The sequence below is a fragment of the Octopus bimaculoides genome, chromosome 10 (genome assembly GCF_001194135.2).
Source record: "Octopus bimaculoides isolate UCB-OBI-ISO-001 chromosome 10, ASM119413v2, whole genome shotgun sequence".
NCBI lineage: Eukaryota > Metazoa > Mollusca > Cephalopoda > Octopoda > Octopodidae > Octopus > Octopus bimaculoides.
In genome coordinates, this window is record NC_068990.1 from 70831932 (window position 1) to 70851699 (window position 19768).

The 19768-nt window shown below is 33.8% G+C and overlaps 1 protein-coding gene across 10 annotated transcripts in view; it reads right to left on the reverse strand.

Moving 5' to 3' along the window:
- Positions 1-19768, reverse strand: part of LOC106882425 (oxysterol-binding protein-related protein 6) — a 280467-nt gene that overhangs the window by 140258 nt on the left and 120441 nt on the right. For all 10 annotated transcript variants that reach the window (XM_052971289.1, XM_052971288.1, XM_052971285.1 and 7 more), the window contains one exon: positions 4885-5121. In XM_052971289.1, coding sequence (XP_052827249.1) covers positions 4885-5121 — 237 coding nt within the window. The remainder of the gene's footprint in view (positions 1-4884; positions 5122-19768) is intronic.

The following is a 19768-nucleotide window of genomic DNA, read 5'->3' on the forward strand; positions in this document are numbered from 1 at the left end:
GCAAGAGGGGAGAGAGAGAGGGAAGAGCAAGAAAAAGAGAGAGGTGGGAAACAGCAAAAGTATCAGGTCATTGAGCATGAAATGTCTCGTTCTCTTATGCACCAAGTTTGACAGTCGTTAATTCTAATGTTTTATCCTGACAATTCTTTGTTTTACAACATTGAAGAGTTACATTATCACTTTTTGAAATGCAATTCATGGTGCCTGATTATATTGTGAGTTTTCTCTTGTAAACCAATTTTTGTGAACCCATGGATGGATCAAAAATTTGTGTTGTTTATGAATATGAGTTCCATCATAGAACCAATGCATCCCAGACAGCTTGAAAAATCAATGAGGTGTTTGGTGAAGATGTGGCAAATGAGCACACTGTATGTCAATGGTTTGAGAAGTTCCGGTCTGGTGACTTTACTCTTGAAAATCAGCTTCATGCTAGACCTGAGACCAAGGTGAGTAATGATGAGCTGGAAATGGATACATCTCAAACTACGTGTGAGTTAGCATCAAGGTCTGATGTTTCAATTCCAACTATATTAGACCATCTGAAACAAATAAGCAAGGTAGAGAAGCTGGACAAGTGGGTACCACATGAACTGGACGAGCATCAAATGACATGTCATCTTGAAACTTGCTGTTATTTGCTGTCATGGCATAAAAGCGAACCATCCCTGCATCATATTGTTATGTGTAATGAAAAATGGATTCTTTTCAACAATAGCAAGTGTTCTGCACAATGGTTGGATAGAAACAAAGTGCCAAAACACAATCCAAAAAAGAATATTCACCAAAAAAAGCTAATGGTGTCTGTTTGTTGGTCCAGTGCTGGTGTCCTCCACTACAACTTCATGAGACCTGGTAAGTCAATTACAACAGACGTATACATCCATCAATTGGATGAAATGATGACTGAACTCGCAATTAAACAATCGAGATTGGTCAATAGAGACAGGCCAATTCTCTTGTACGACAATGCTCAACCACATGTTGTACAAAAAAATGTTACTTAAGGTACAGGAACTGAACTTGGAAGTACTCCATCATCCACTATATTCACCAGACATTTGCACCAACTGACTATCATGTTTTTCAGGCATTAAACCACTTTTTGCAAGGAAAAAAACTTGAAATTTGAAGAAGATGTAAAAACAGCCTTTCGTGATTTCATCACCGCTTGCTCTCCAGAATTCTTTGCTGCTGGTACAAATAAGCTACCAATAAAATGGCAAAATTGTGTTGATAATTTAGATGCATACTTTGATTAACTGCTTTGCTTTTTGTTGTGATAAAATAAAATAAACTTTCAGTTCAAAATCGGACATTTCATTCTTAATGACCTGATACAAGAGAAAGCAGGAGAGAGATGGTGAAGTGCCAGGGTATACTCACAAGTAACAAGGATCAGAGCATAGATTTGATGGTAGAGTAAGGAAGAGGGAGGTACGAAGGTCATAATATACACAGTCTGGTATTGCCAAGGATGTGCAAGTAGTGAGTAGTGATTGCAGTGACTGGTGAAAACCTGGGTATAGGAATGGGGTGGGGGGAAAGCAGCGATATAGTGAGCAGGGTAGTGAGGGCATGGAAGGGGATTGGAAGACAATCATAGTTTATGAAAAGGAAATGTGAAGAAGGGAAAGATGCAGTTTAGAAGAGAAGATGTAGTCCGGTTTCTTGAGGTAGGGTGTGTGAAAAGTCTGTTGTTACATGTGAGTAAGACACAACGTTTCTAGCACTCAGTTTTGCTGATGTGGGCGGGTTTTTTCTAGAACCTCATATTGACAAACATCTTGATCCATTGTCATTTCCTCCATGAGCCCTAACATCCTAAAACCTAAGACTTAAGACATCCTCACCACTTCATCCCATGTCTTCCTGAGTCTCTTTTTTCCACAGGTACCATCTACTTTCAGTGACAGGCACTTCTGTATACAGTTGTCTTTACTCATATGCCCAAACCAACACATTTTCCTCTCCTACATGCCACATTTAATCCCTTTTGTGCCTAAATTTCCTCTTTCGGCACAGTTGTGCTTTGGCGTGCACACTGAGTCTGGAAATAATACTTTCTAGAAACAATATTATTTCTAGAAACAATACTATTCTAGAAACAATACTTTCAGAGTATCCACCACATTACTAATTTGGTCCCCTAAGTAGCAGAAACTATCTACTACCTCAAGAAAGCCTCCTGGGCATTTGATAGAATCTAAATCTTTTGTGCTCTTAGTGCTTATTGTTCCTGCGCATCTGCCGCACATGAAAGTGACCTTATTTGTTAACCAACCTGCAATTCCACTGCATCTCTTATGCATCCATAGCTTACACTTGGTGCAGCAAATGAAATTACTTCCCACTTCTTTCCTACACATTGAGCAGGGCCATTTTCCTGACAGAAAGAGAGTCCATCCTGCTTTCTTGCTAACAACAATTTTAGTCTTTACTAAGTTAACTTTGAGGTCCTTTGATTCCAGGTTTTCCTTCCAAATCTGGAACTTCTCCAATTCTCCTTCAGATTCTGCAATAAGAGCAAGATCATCAGCATATAGCAGTTCCCATTGGTATCCAGTTTTTAATTCCTCTATCATGGCCTGGAGAACAATGATAAATAAGAGTGGACTAAGAACTGATTCCTAGTGAACTCCAGCATGTATAAAGTTATCGCTGTATTCAAGGCCAACTCTCACCTTACTGACAGCATGGCTGTACATGGCTTGAACAACTCTAACAACCTGGTGTTCATTGATGAAAAGAAAACTGACATTCGACAGTAAACCACCAGAATGACCAACTTTGGAGTGTATCTAGCTCCATTGAGGGTAGACTCATAAATTGACATCAAAATCCACAGTCAGTTATGGTTTAGGCAGCTGTGACAGACACTGGAAAGTTTCCCCTCGTTTTTGTGCCTCAAGTATTAGAATTAATACCTAACAATACATTAGTGACATTCTGGGAGCTGAACTGCTTCTATGGGTGAATGAGCCCTTTCAAAGTGCATCATGGAGCCTCCAACAGGACTCGGCATCATCCCACAGCTTCAAACAGATACAACACTGGATTCAGAAAAACATTACATTGTTCATAGGCAAGGATGTTATGGCCCTCAAGAAGCCTCAATATCAACCTGTTGGATTTTTCTGTTTCGTTCATTTTGGAGACAAGAGTCTTGAGCACTCCTCATGCTTCACTTGACGCTCTGAAGGCAAAACTGCACCAGGAATTGGCTTTGATTCTCCAAGAACAGCTGCATGCCACATGTGAAGCATTTGCGCCTAGATTTAAGGCTGTGATTTGAAACAGAGGTGGTCATATTGAAAAAAAATGTGGTAGTGTCATAATTGCAAAGCTCGGGCCCAAAATATAACAATGTATTCTGCTTTGGCAAAATTTAAAAAAGTTGGTTGCCTTAATTTTGGGACATCCTGTACATATCTTCAGTCAACCAGATTACCTTCTTAATAAGAGAAGAACATTCAAGGTTTATATCAACTCCAAACTAGAAGGATGTTAGTTCTTTTCAACAGTTAATCAGTTAATCAAACATTTTTGCTCTGATTTTCCTAAAATTATACTTGTTCTGATTACAGAATCAGTTGTTGATTTTTATGCATCTGTCCTCTTTTAGAAGCAACACTTAATATTCTATTGAAAATGTTTTTGTTTTTTTGTTTTCTTGAAGTTTTGAATTTTTTTTCTTTTATTGAAACTGCATTTTTAGTTTATCTTCATTTTTAGAATGAAATATCAGAAGCTACCGCTCATTGTTAAAAGGCCACAGTAATTGAAAATTGGCACGGAAACTAGAGAACAGAAAGCACATGATAATGACTGGTGAACTACAAGTTATTTTATTTTTATTCATATAACAAAAATAGATTCTCTCAGAAATATAAATAAATTAAGATATTTAAAAGTGTGCAAGTGAGACTGAGTTAATCTCACAATACCACATGTAATAACAGTTGAAAGTTTGAAGTTATTCTTCAAAAATGGCAGGTAACTATTTGATATATCCTATGAAGATGTTTTCTTCTTTTTCTTCTTAGTATCTGTTGCTATTTAACTCAACAGCTAATTCCATACATATTTGGTCAAAATATTTTCAATGAATACAAATCAGTAAAAAAAGATTTTTTAATCATTCTTGAGAAATTCTCTTCACATTATCGCTACCAAAAACTCACACTATGAACCAGTGTTACATTAAGAATACAAATATAATTTTTTTTTAATTTCAACATTTTTCTCTCACCCCATTAACACATAACCACTGTCAGATATTATTTATCCAGTTTGCACTCAAAATTAATGTGTATTTCCTGATGATCAAATAACTGTAAATATGACAGTTTTAGATGTTTGTATGATTAAAAAAATATTATTTCTTTCATTTTTAAAGTATTTATTTTGTATGTGACAAACATAATTTTTTCCTTTTAAAACAATTGTGAGATTTATGACTGCACAATCTTAATGTTATCTAAGTTGTTTTTGAGAAACAAATTCATTAATTATGTTTTCATTAGAATCTTCTCATATATATCACAAAGCTGTTTTTTATTTGGTCCAGGTCATCCTTGATTGAACAGACGAATGATCAAAACTCTTTTAACCATGATTAACCCATGTTTACTCTGATAGTGTACCTAGAATTACATAGCCTCTTTTAAACATAGCAGTGTAGTTTGAGTGATTTGACTGTTGTTTCTAGCAGATCAAGTGACTGCATATAGGCTACCTTGCTGGCCTTTATTACATTAAAGCTGATTTTTGAGAAAACAGATTTATATTTTCCAATTTGGCTTCATACCAAATGTAAGAAAGAATGGTTTAAGAAAATAAATCAAACAAAAGAACTAATGATATAAAAGAGAGTTAACCTACCTTATGCCAACCTTTTAGGGGCCATTTTCGTTTTTTAAGTAAATATCCCTGATATTTTTCTGGTTTTTCTTCACATTTCTCTCCTTCTTTCAATCCATTAATTATCTCCCATTCTTGAATTGCTTTGATTTTTTTAAGGTTTTTTGGACTTGGTTTAGGATGTTGGATAAGGTTTCCTGAGACTGTATTAACTTCAATATGGGATCCAGACAAGGAGTTACTTTCATCACTGTCATCCTGATAAATATAAACAGATAATTTTTAATCACTAACTAAATATACAATATACTAAATATATAAACAATAAATGTTTAAGTGAAATTAAATCTTTATGTGTTTTTGAATAGCTAACATGTATCTTTCATTGTGTAATTGTTTTAGTTTCAACACACTGTCTCAGATCAAATCACTTGTCTGGCAAGTGCACCTCTGAAATAAATATATCTTCTTTCATCAAAAGTCAATTAACACTAAATTAATTATAAAAAAACTACTACTTAAATCTGAAATGTAAAGAAAATATTCTAACCAAACAGAATTAATGATTTGATATACAGTAGCATTTATTGGTTTTTTGTCATTTCAAGTTAAGATTGTTTTTCAAAATTTTTTGTAAATTCACTTCCAACTTTGCTTCTTCATACTCTGAAAAGAAAGTAGTAACACAAAGATTGAGAGTATCCTTGGCATATTAGCTACCCTAAATTGGAGAGATGAACAAGGGGTATTGTTCACCTTGTGGTTTAAAAAAAACTTATAAAATAATTTTGTTTTTGGATTTGAGTTTGTGTGTTGAAGCATATTTTGCTGTGTCTGGGGAGAGTCATTCTCTTTTAGTGCCTCACTGGTAAAGTTTCCTCTCAATTATCTATTTTTCCTAAAATTTTCTTTGCATTTTGCAACCTTTTCAATAGTCGTTGACTCTGTCCATTATCTGAGCTGTGTACTTTTTGTTTCTTTGTGCGCATGTATGTGGGTCAGTGTGTGTGTGTGCATGTGTATGGGATTTTGTGACTATGTACTGTGTCTGTATGTATGGATGTGTATCTCCATACATGTGGATGTGTGTCTCCATATGTGTCCTTGTGTCAAGTGAAGTGTGTGTGTGCATATGATCATGTGTTTCAGTCTTCATTTGCATATGTGTGTGTGTATGTGTGATTCTCTGTTCATATTACCTATGTACCTATCCGTCTGTATATCTATCTGATTACATTCATATTCATTTGCCTACACATGTGCATATACAAAAAAGTAAACACACACACACATACATCTACATAACAGCCCACTAACTATTCTACCTGCATATAAATATAAACTGTAGGTATGGAGGTATGATTACCTACTATGTATATTTCCTATGTAGTATGGGGGATGTTTCATTTATGAGGACGTACTCCTGTATTTGTCTGAGAGTTGGGTCCTTTGAGTGCTTGAATAAAATGTGGATGTCAGGTTGACCCAGGTTGCCTCCATATTGGTCCTTGGCATGTTGGAAGTGTATGGAGAACTGTCTTTTGTCGTCATATTTTCTCAAAGGTTCAATGCTCCTAGACTAAATGAACATTTGAGACAATATGACAACAAAAAATAGTCCTCCATACTCTATCAACATACCAAGGGCCAACATGGAGGCAACCTGGGTCAACTTGACATCTGCATTTTATTCAAGCACCCAAAGGACACAAACCTCAGACAAATACAGGAATATGTCCTCATAAATGAAACATCCTCAGTACTAAATAGGAAATATATGTAGTAGGTAATCATACCCCCAATACCCACAGTTTATATTTATATACAGGTAGAATAGTTAGTGGGCTGTTATGTAGATGTATGTATGTGTGTGTGTGTGTGTGTTTATGAATACGTATATGTATATGCACATGTATGTAGGCAAATGGATATGAATTTAAACAGATAGACATACAGACGGATAGGTACATCGGTAATATGAACAGACAAGCACACACACACACACACATATGCAAATGAAGACTGAAACACATGACCATATACACACACACTTCACTTTACACAAGGACACATATGGAGACACACATCTACACATATTGAGATACACATCCATACATACAGACAGACACAGTACATAGTTACAAAAATCCACACACACTCAGACATGCACACACAAGGAGACAGAGGTAAACACACACACACACGCATACACATAAAAACACATAAACACAAACACATGAATATGCTGAATACATACATAAACGTATACATGCATACATATATACATACATGTGAATGCACACACACACTGACCCACACACAAGCATAAGCAAAAAGAACGCAGCTCGGATAACGGACAGAGTTAATGATTATTAAAAAGGTTGCAAGATGCAATGAAAATTTTAGGAAAAATAAATAAGTAAATGAGTGGAAACTTTACCAGTGAGTGTGTTAAATAATAAAGCACTAAAAGAGAATGACTCTCCCCAGTCATGAAATGATGTTTTAAATGGCTTTGTTTCCATCTAAGTGGAACTTCAAATTAACTGACAACCTTTTCCTTGTAAATGTAATACATGGGTGTGTGTATGCATATGTGTGTATGTGTGTGCACATATACTAGGGCTAGGTCTAGACTTTCAAACCTTCCTGCTTTCCATGCAGGAATTTGACACTTATCCACTCTACTATGGGCAAGTAGTGCAATATATATGACATATTTGTAACATGGCTTATAGTGCAACTTGTACTGCTCACCTGTAACATAGTGGTTATGAGCATCAAAATCATAAAGATGATATTCTTTACTTCCTACCCCTTATCCACCATTCACTACATCAACTCCTCAATCATACCCGGTTTTTGCAGTTGTCACCTACTCATCCCTACCTTGCCCATTTCTCTCTCTCTCTCTCTCTCTCTCTCTCTCTCTCTCATACACACAACCACTTCCCCACATATTCTCAATTCTTCTGCACCCACTCCTTCTCATTTTGTACTTTGAAGCTCCATCCTGACACTTCATCACCACTATTTCATTTTTGTTCAGTTCTAGCCCTGTTGCTCCACCCTCTCTTCCATAATGTGAGTAGCCATGTTGCTTCTCTACAGCAAGAAACCTGTCCTGTTCCAGTTCTTTCTCTCATTAATAAACCCCTCATCTCCAAGCATAAAACTGCTTCCCTCTCTACTGTAGTCTCATTCACTTGGAGGGAATTTTTATTCTTGCATGCTGTATGGCAACCTCACTAGTATTGATGACATAAAAAAAGCACCCAGTATGCATTGCAAAGTGATTCATGTTAGAAAGAGCATCCAGCCATAGAAACCATGCCAAAGCAGACAGTGGAATATGATGCAGCCCTCCAACCAATCAAATCTTGTCAATCGGTCTAATCCTTACTAACATGGGATGTAAATGTGATGATGATGATAATGATGGTCCAGCATACAACAAAACTACTGTTCCAAAACTTTTCACCATGTACCACACAGAGTTTTCTAATTTTAATTTTACTGTTTTAATATATTGCATTACACAAATTTATTCAAGTATACACAAATTCATGTATACTTGAATAAATAACAAGCTTATGTCTACATCATTTTCAACAACATTAAAAAAAAATGATCTTTTTATTAGAAAATAGTTTACCAGTCATCAAACAAAAGTGCCATTATTCAACAAAGCAATCATGAGTGTACTAATATAACATCAAATTTGCCATAAGCAATAGATTGTGTATATCATCTTAATTATTAGATAACAAAATTAATTGATTAAACATGTTTGAAATTGTGAAACGAAATTTTTTAAATAGAGTCTTTTTGTCTTTTAGTTATCTTCATGCATATATCTCTTTTTTTTTTATTTTTTATCTCCCAATGATATTTCTTAGATAGGCAATATTAATACACTTGGTTTTACTGCTTATGTTTATTGCTAGCTTGGGTTAGACAAATATCCTATAAAAACATTTTTTACAGCTGGATGAACTTTCTGAAGCCAACCCTTATCTGTTCTTCAAGTAAGGGGTCTTATTCCAGATGGTTTTTAAGGTATGAAGCAAGCCAACAATACTATTCAAATGTCATAACTTACAAATAAGTGAGTGCAAATAAAAACAAATACAGACACACACATGTGCACATACACACACACACACACACACACATACACAGATACATCAATCAGTAGAAAGATGGATGGAGGGACGGACAGACAGATAACAAGTTTCTTTTCTATGTCTACTTAGAAGACTTTGGTTAGCCCAGACCAAATCTACTTAGGAGACTTTGGTTAGCCCAGACCTATAACAGAAGACATTTGTACGAGGTATCATGCAGGACTGAACCTGAAATCATGTGGTTGAGAATCAAACTTCTTAACCACATAGCCATTTTATTTTAAATAACTTACACTATTGTAAGAGTATATATAAATATATGAACAAAACTAAACAACAGAATTAAGATTGATATATGCTGTCTTGGATCTTTTTTAACAAACCCATCAAATGAGGAACATCCCCATAATCAGTTGGTGGGGTTGCCAGATTAGAAGAGCAGAAGATATGGGTAAGATTTTGACAGCTATTGTTTTGATGAAAGATTTGGTGATCTGTCTACTGTACAAATTGTGAAGAAGGAAAGAGTTTCGAACTGAAGGAAAAGTTGTCTGGTATAGATGAGAAGAGTGTTGTATACAACAGGTAACTTATTTGTGGATTATGTAGAGGTTGCAATGTTGTGAAGGTCAAAGTCCATTACAGCAACAGTAGAAGAGGCAGAAATAGAACAATAGAACAGAAACACAATGAAAGAGGGAATGAAGAGTTTCAATATAAAACAGTTTATTGATCTGGTTTATCGATCAGGATGCCAGTGATCAAAGGAAGTGCAGTTTCCCCAATGCGAGAAACAAGTTTCACAGTGAAATACTCTGGGCTCTGGAAATAGTCAACTGTTGAGGACTGAAATACTTTATTCTAATAAATCCCAAGTCACTTTATACAAGTTTAGGCAATGTTAAGAATGTAAGTTGTTTTTTTTTTTTAAGTCCTAGGTCAGTAAACCTATGACCAACAGTATTCACACTATGACCATTTCCTCTCATTTTTTCCAGTGAAACTTAACTATGATTACATAATAAATATACAATTCCATTTTTGAAACAATGCTCTCAGATCAAGCAACCTTATAGAGACTTCCAGAAGCTACTGGAAATGGTAAAACCTTGAAGCATTGTTTTGGTAGTGATTCCAAGAAACAATGTGTTTTATTGTCTATCATCACTGTCATCATCATAATTGTCATTGTAACCACACCTTTCTTGTAAGAACAGGCATATGGCATAGTGGTTAAGAGCGCGGGCTACTAACCCCAAGATTCCGAGTTCGACTCCAGGCAGTGACCTGAATAATAATAATAATAATAATAATAATAACAATAACAACATTGAAAAATACCTTAGGAATGAGAACCCAGGTTCGAAATTTCCCCAAGACACATGATGAAAGCTGGAGGGTATATCAGCCGAAACGTTGTGTTAACAATAAACAAGAGGAGGACAAATATCCATCAATAGTAAATAATGTAAATAAGAACTAAAGTTGTTAGATTACATAAGCAGAGAATACAGTAACATTTATTAATGACAGAATAAACAGAAAACAGCTTTTATTAGCAAGGGAAAGAAATTTTAAGAATATTGAAGAATTTATGCTCATGTTTTTCATAAGAATTAACAATTTAAAGCATTCTTATTGTAGGTATCTTCTAACATCAGTGTTTATTCTCATCTTCCAAAAAAAAAAAAAAAATAGTGGTGAGATGGAGCAGAAACTGTAGAATGCCAAACCAAATACTTTCTGAGAATCCTGCCAGGATTCTGAGTTCAAATCCTGCCAAGGTCAGTTCTGCTTTTCCTTTTTTTTTTTTTTTTTTTTGTAGTTGATAAAATAAATAACAGTAATATATAAGAAAATAAGAGTTAATATATAAGAGTTAGCCAATTACTATCCATCCCAAGTAAAAGTTAATGATGCACCTTAGAAAAAAATTATTGACACATATTTTCATTTGTAACATCTGTTTTCTCCAACATAGGTGGGATGATTAATGCAAATTTAGAAAATTTTGTATAAATTTTGGGAATTTATGTTCTAACACTATGAAGTAGCTACATTAAAAGTGAATAGTAAAATGTCTTTCAAGTATAAAAGAGGCTCCAATGTTTTACACCAAATTCACGTACAAAGTAGGAAAGTCTCCTGGATAAAATGTTAGACTATGACAAGTAACACTCCTAGATGATTTACTACCTATTTTTTAAGTTATATCAACTGTGTTATATAGAATGAATTGCCTTGTCTAGATACACAAAGAATCAATCTGCAACAGATTTTAAGTGACTAAAAGTATCGTCTCCACATGACCATTGTCTCTTTTTACAATAGTTGTATTTTATGATTTCACTACAGGAGTTGTAACACTTTTAAGGCTTTTAGCATTTATATCTACCACTTTTCTGGTGTCAACCCTAGAAAATAAAAGACAAGGGTGCTATAGGTGTAAAGGAATACAACCTAAAGGTAAGAGGTAATATCACAAGATGTTTTTTCTCAATCCTTTTATTGGTGGTACCACAAACTGTTAATGTGTGCATGTACATGCACGCATGTACACGCACACACACACACACACACACACACACAGGCACATGCACACACACACACAATGTACTTCCCATGGGCTTCAGCACTCACAAGGATATGGCACATGCAGGACAATGAAAAAAACACACTTGTCCAAGGTACCATGTAGTAAGCCCAATCACATCACATGATTGCAAAATTAGCATCTTAATCACAAAGCTATAATTTTTATGTAGAAGAAAATAAAGTACATTGATAAAAAGGAAATACTCAGTGTATTGAACTGGTGATTTTAATCCAACATTTTACCTTCATTAGTTTTTGTTATGATTTTCCTTTAAAATAATATCTTATTTGTTTCTCAAGGAAATTGTTTACCAGCTTCAACAACATGGCTCTACCATACTGAGACTGATTTAGAAAGGTAAATGTTGCTCCAGTGATTAATTAAGGAGTGAATCAATAACATGAAAGTACCATAAATTGCAAAAGAATACAAGCAATGATTATTGATTGCCTATCTTTTAGGAAGGGATAAAAAGACAATCAATGAATTTCTATAAACTTCACTCCTTTATTTATTATTATCAGTAATAACAAGTATGAAACAATTTATGTTTGATAATTCAATAGTCAAATTGTAGCCTTTCATTGCACTAGAATACAAGTAAACATCTATATACATTGCCTTGGTAAATAATGAAAGATAAATATGGTGCCCAAGTCTCTCCTTTAGTATCAAATGATACTCAATAGCTTATTTAGGCCCTGGTTTAATGCTGTGAGAAACCTATATAAAGATCTGGTATGAGATCTTTTTTGACATACAAAATCATTGAGATGAAACTGAAATAGAGCTAATATTTACTTATATAGTCATAAATTGATGAAACTAACTTTAAAAAAGCAAAAAAAACAAAAAAACATGTAAACATAAGTGCAGGCATGGCTGTGTGGTTAAGAAGCTCACTTTGCAACCACGTGATTTTGGGTTCAATCCCACTAAATGACATCTTGGGCACGTGTCTGCTATAGCTCAGGGCTGACCAATGCCTTGCCTTGTGTGTAAATTTATGAGATGGAAACTATATGGAAACTCATGATGTGTGTGTGTGTTTGTCCTCTCAACACTTGGCAACTTGTTTGTTTACATCACTGTAACTTAGTAGTTTAACAAAAGAGACACAGAGAATAAGTGCCTGACTAAATAAAAAATAAGTACTGTGGTTGATTTGTTTAACTAAACCCTTCAAGGCATGACACACACATGGCGGTAGTCCAATTAATAAAACAAGTAAAAGATAAAAGAAACAATCTGTCCATCAAAATTCATTCATGTGTGTAGATGTGTATGTGTGAGAGAGAAAGAGAGAGATGCAGCCTCATCTATTTGATGATTAGATAACATTTAATAGTATACAGTTAATATAAAGCTTATATTCTTTTTCTTTCTTCCTCTCATAAAACTTTAAATTAATAAATAAAACATTCAACTTCATAATATAGCTCTTCATAAATTTAGCTTTTAGCCCATCTTAATCTTTCAATGAGAAAAGCAAACTAAAATTTTAATAAAAATATTCAAAATTACAATTATTAATATAAACAATATACAAAATAAATTTTTTCATTCAACATACAAATGTTTATTTGTGTTGAATGCTCTTTATAAGAGTCAAAAGTTCTGTTCATAGTTATAAGAAGATACAAAAGAAAGGTAAATTTTAAAAAATCTTCTTACAATAATTCACAAATAGCTTCGATTGGAGCCATTTTTCTTTTAGTACAAGGTTGTGATGATGATTATGATGATGCAGCCATAACCTTGTACTGTGTACTAGGGCTTCTCAATTTCCCAGAACTTATTCCTGAGAAATCAAGTGTATGAAACAAAAGAAAAAAAACAAAAGAAAAAAGCAGATTTCCAGGAATTTCACAAGAGACCTCACATTTTTTATTTTCCCTTTTTAACTCACATGTTTAGTAATTCAGGGTTTCAAACATTAGAAAGCAGCAATCATCATCATCATCATCATCATCCTTGTTTAACGTCTGCTTTCCATGCTGGCATGGGTTGGACAGTTTGACTGAGGACTGGCGAGCCAGATGGCTGCACCAGGCTCCAATCTGATCTGGCAGAGTTTCTACAGCTGGATGCCCTTCCTAACGCCAATCACTCTGAGAGTGTAGTGGGTGCTTTTATGTGTCAGTGGCACGAGGGCCAGTCAGGCAGTACTGGCAATGGCCACGCTCAAATGGTGTTTTTCATGAACCTCAAAACATTTATTCCATTTAAAACACATGTATACTTATAGAGAAAACTTCTTAAAATTTACAAAAATTAAAGGAAATGTATTGTTGATACACACATACATACATGCATACAGAACCTTACAAACGTACACACATGCATACATGCATACATAGATATATACATATATACATACATGCAAGCGTATGCACACACACACACTGACCCACACACATGCACACAAACAAACAAAAAGAATGCAGCTCGGATAATGGACAGAGTCAATGACTATTGCAAAGGTTGCAAAACACAACAAAGATTTTAGGTAAAATAAGTAAATGAGAGGAAATTTTACCAATGAGTGTGTTAAATGATAAGGCACTAAAAGAGAATGACTCTTCCCAGACACAACAAAATATGCTTCAACACAGGAACTCACATAAAGAACCTTGCACACCAAATCCCAAAATGAAAGAAAATATAAATTTTCCTGACTATTAAAAGATATTTCAATTAAATTGATAATATAGTCTCCAGAAGTATTGTTAATGGTGTTGTCACTTGAGCTTGATAATAATTTTGTAACAAAGAGTTCTGCTACAGAAAAGTTGTTATCTGACTCTTATCTGACTCTTTCTCGATCTCCCCACTTTGATGGAAGTTGGAGGAATAGGACAGAGGGCAAGGTAGAGTTTCTGCAGTCTAACTCTCTGACAATATTTAATTTGTAAATCATGACATTGTTGTCAACAGTTTTATTGATGGTAACATTTAATCTCTGTGGCAGGGATTTTTCTTCTGATGGTACCTTAAGCAAGTGTTTTCTATATTTCTAGTCTGACCAAAGCCTTATGAATAGATTTGATAGATGAAAACTGAAAGATGCTCCTCATCTGTGTATGTCTCTCTCTCTCTCTCAGTTAACATTGCACCATTGTCACGATCAAACAAGCAGCCAAGGGAAAATACTACCTTACATAGAAACAATTGAGGGTTGGTGACAAGAAAGGCTTTGAGCTATAAAAAAAATATTTCTCACTGAATTCCATCTGCTCCATGCAAGCATAGAAAAGTGAATATTAAATGGTGATGGAGTGAGTGATTTAGTTATGAGTTCTAACTCAAGGGATTGACATTCTTCCAAACCATTTCTTTGCTATATTTGGCAACCAAGTTTCTGATTGCAAAGCAAGAAATGAGTCAAGTTCATCCCAAATCAAAGGAGGGTTATTTAAATATTTCATCAATCCAATCAGATTGCTATTGCTTTCTTGGCACATTCTCCCAGCAAGAGCAACATCAAAGTATTTTGTCAATTCAATTTTTCTAAAATGAAAACAAATATGCCTTTTGCAGAGATTTTGTCAATGTTATATTCGTTATCTTCCTTAATTCAAAAAGTTCCTTGATTCTGCCAATCTTAGATTTCATCACACTGAAAAGATGCAGTTTAGACTGGAAATTTGTGATTATATTAAATACAAAATCAATATAAAACAGATTAAATGATTCTTAAGTTGAATTTTAATTATTATTTCTACAAAATAGCTGGACATGTAATATATTTTCTCCCACCTCATTAAAGTAAAATAGATGGACCAATCAAAATGATACTTGTAAAAAGTTCCTATTACATTTCTTGGGTTCATGATCATGACATCATTGATTCAATTCTTGAACCAGGTGGTACATTGTGTCCTTGAGCAAGGCACTTCATTTCAGTTTACTCAGCTGAAAACAACTACCAGCCTAGTGCTAGTGCAACCATTTCAACTGTCAGCTGTCACATTCTCAATGTTATGATAGGTCAAGGATTAGTAAGGTCAATGGGGCATCTATATCTGCTCAACTACACAGATACCGAAAACAATTAACAAAAGTATGGTTCAAACTACCAAGTCATACTAATTTATGAGTAACCACCATGGACATGTCATCTATTTCTGAAGTAGATATTATATAAAAACAAAGAACAAACTTAGTTTGACCAATACTTTTAACAATCACCCAGTTTATTAAATACGTATGTGACTTCAAAGATGAGCCATGTTCATACTTCCAGAGATGCAAAGAATGAGCAGGCGTTCGGATAGCAAGGTGAGTAGAAAACAGAGAAAAGTGAGTTTGTAATATTTGTTCAGTGTGTATTTCAGAATATTTAAGTCAAACAGATGGTTTCATATCTTAAAACTGATGATCAAATACACAACTGAATGCTGATGTAAACACATTCTACAATATATCATCAGTGGTGTGTATTGGTGTCAAACTGGTAGGGAAGCTTACAATCAAATAACTGTAATTCCTTCCTTTTGCTTCTTGCTGATTTCTTTTTTGTTTTCTGGTTTGTCAACCTTCCACCTTTTTTGTATCTACTTCTTTCTCACCTTTTTTCACTTTTTCTCACATCTCATCATCCCATTTTGAGTTAGTTATGCCATGTGGGCAGTGTCTGATAATTGTGCTAGGACACCAGACATGTTAAAACACTGTTTGGCATGCACTCAATGCATGAAACTAATAGTAGCACATAAATACATATACTGTGTTCATTAAATAATATATATATATATGATGGTTTTCAAAATAATTTGATTTCAAACACGAGCATGTTTTCTCATTGCAAATATATTCTTGTAAGAGGTTTTATTATGGGCCATCACATGATTAGCATACAATTTGGTCAAAAACCACACCAACTGCAGTTCTGCTCTTGTACATCTCCAATGGTAGTTATGTTGATGGTAGTGGACAAACAATTTTGTAATAGTGAGTTCCAACCCATTACATTTCGATATCACATTCTATTATGACTAAATTTACCTTCCATCCTTCTAGAGGGTCAATAACATATGTCATCAGCAATGTATATTGGTGTCAAACTGGTAGGGAAGCTTACATTCAAAAGTGTTCCAGTCATGAGCATTCCCTCATCTATTCCAGATATAATGCATCCAAGACCACATTGCATAATGTGTCCTTCCTTTTTAAAGTTGTAGGGGTGTAGTTTGAAAGATACTTTGCTGTCATCTCCAGCATGTCAAGCAACTACAGAGGCTTTCTTATTGGATCAGTAAATAAATGTTAGAAATTATTAACAGCATATTGCATAATCAGTAGAGTGTTGAATAAAACTACAGAATATGTGACTCCAATAATGATATTTTGTGATTGAAATAATGCATATTTTAAGCCCCAAATGTGTATCTGTTATTAATTTCACTGTGGTTGTCTCTAATACTTTCGTTACTTAAATTTCTGTTTCTGAAATTTTATATCTTCTAACAATTTCAACAATTGACAATACTGTTGTCTTACCAGTCATACACATTCATACACCTTCTAATCAATTAACTAAGAATGTATGTAACATTTGCCACACCATCTTAATGATTAATACTTTAGTTACTATCTTTGAAAGTTGTCCCATTTGTCTCTGATAGAATCTATACACTTGGCACCTTTGTCAGCTCCACTGGCACACTTTCTATTTAACCTATATTCCTTGTTCAGTAACTAACATCTCAGTTTTCTTATTTTCATTATTACTTAGAGAAATATTTCAGAGAAAATAAAGGAAAAGAATGAAGCATTATTAATTACAATTATTAGGTATAATTCATCTTTCATGAAATTAATGCTTCAACAAAAGTAATTGATCTGAAAACAATATTCTCTAAAAGTTAAATATGGTATGTAATATGTAATAAATAATAATAATAATAATAATAATAATAATAATAATAATAATAATAACAAATGCCTTGATGTAGTACCAGGCAGTGGCTCTCATAGCTTCTGATCTTAACTGATTGGAAGTGTTATCATGTACTTTGTTTTGTCGTGGTATAACAGATGGGCTACAGCAAATATTCTGCTCAATACCACAGATTTGCTTGGCAGTTGTTTGACCATAACCAGTTGAGCATGTCCCTTGGTGGCTGATGATATGTTCATCTTTGATCATGAGCAGAAGTAGTGGGGAAGCATCATAGCCATGTGTTAAGAGGAATTCTTTGGAGTTTGAATAATTCACCTCTGGAAACATGGGTATTTCATTCAACATCCTTAAACAAACCTTATTCAAGGATCATTTGAGTGGGATGAGCTACTCAACCTGAAGAAAATTCTAACTGGGCCCCACCTGCAAGGTCATGCACTGTTTATCTTGATAAGAGATCACCATGTCATGCACATATGGTTGTGATGCATGTACTTGGTGTACCCTTATCAGACAAATAGTCATGATGGGTATACTGGGCTTTGTATATTTTATCCCAGTGTCACTTTGATGGCATGCTCTCTCACTCAATAATAATAATAATAATAATAATAATAATAATAATAATAATAGTTCAAATGGTATAATTCAAAACAATATTCTCTAAAAATTATATGTAGTATGTAATAAGTGTAAAGTTCAACAATTTTGCAATAGTTGCCACATTTCAAACTCTTGGAAATGTTTTGTTGTTTCCAATTATTTAAAATGAAACACTGTGTTGAAGATATAAATTTGTAATGACAACAGTTCATGAAACAGGTTATTTGTTATCAGATCATTTCTATTTGCAGACATCTCCCAATAATATTTTCTTTTTATAGCAGGATGTGACTATAGTAACTCAAACGAAGACAGAAAACTGTTTTATACCTGCTGAAATACTCCTGGTAGTATGCCAACACTCTATAATTACACAATCAATACTATCTGTTTTGAAATAAGCATTGTTTAACATGATTGAAATCAGAACAGAAACAAAACTATTTCATAAGCATAACATTTTAAACAGTGAGTTGAGCAAATATTCTGATCTGATGTTTTATGATTACTTATTTTAATTAGTTACAAATAAAATGTTAAGTTGAAATAACCTTTAGCTGTTTTCTTGAGATTTTGGTCCAAAGAGAACAAATAACTAGTTACCTTTAATAATTTTTTTACATTACGAGATTATTAGTTCCAATATATTAAATCTACGAAATAAAATTTTTAAATAGTAAAATACAGGTGGAATTTTTGTTTAAACAGATGAATAGAAACAAAGAGGTGATTTAATGATTTCTTTTAATTTTCAGATAAAACTAGTGTAATTAATATAAACATTGTCACATTGCCAAAGTCTTATATTTCAGTTATTTATAAAGTTTCATTAATTTGCAAAAAAAAAAAAAAAAAATTTTTTAGACAGTTAAATTTATTTTTTCCCCTTTTTTACATAAATATCACTTATCAGGAAAAAGAAGTTTTTTTCCCACCAATTTAACAAAGGTCAATTTTCAATCAATAACTTCACTTTCATAAAGTAAAACTAACCTGTAATGAATTTGGTAGCAGAGACACCAATGGAAAAATACATATTAGTATTTAACAACATTTTATAAACAAACTTTGGAAGCATTGTATGTGTTTTTGTATTTTACAGACTAGAAAGTAAATTTCGAATGCAGTATAGCTGTGAAAATAACAGAAAGACAGGGTATATTATTGTTATGAGACGGAAAAAAGTTGCCAGCAGGCAGCTTTGGGAGTTGAACCTGTAACCCTCAAATACTGACTGAGTACTCTATCATTAAGCTAAATGGCCTGCTGAAAACAATTACCGTCAATTTTGAAGCTAAATAATAGCTTCTGAAATGTGACATTTTTCAAACAAACTTTGGAAGCATCAAATGTGTTTGGTATTTTACAAACAAGTAAATTTCGAATGCAGTACAACTTTATTATATTCGAAATTTATTTTCTTGTCTGTAAAATACATGTTAGTATTAACATCAAAGTAAAATACTGGAGTGGCTTCCTATGATGTTTTAGGTCCCAGGAGAATTTCAACTCACCACATACAAACATTGTCAGTCATACAGTTCTGTTTACAGTAGTGAACTATACCTTAAGTCAGTACCTAGTAGCTGATAAGTAAACTGTGTCATTTTGTTGGGTGCAAATGCAGCAGAGACAAATAGTCAAGGCTTTGACTGAAACTCTGTCTCCTTAAAA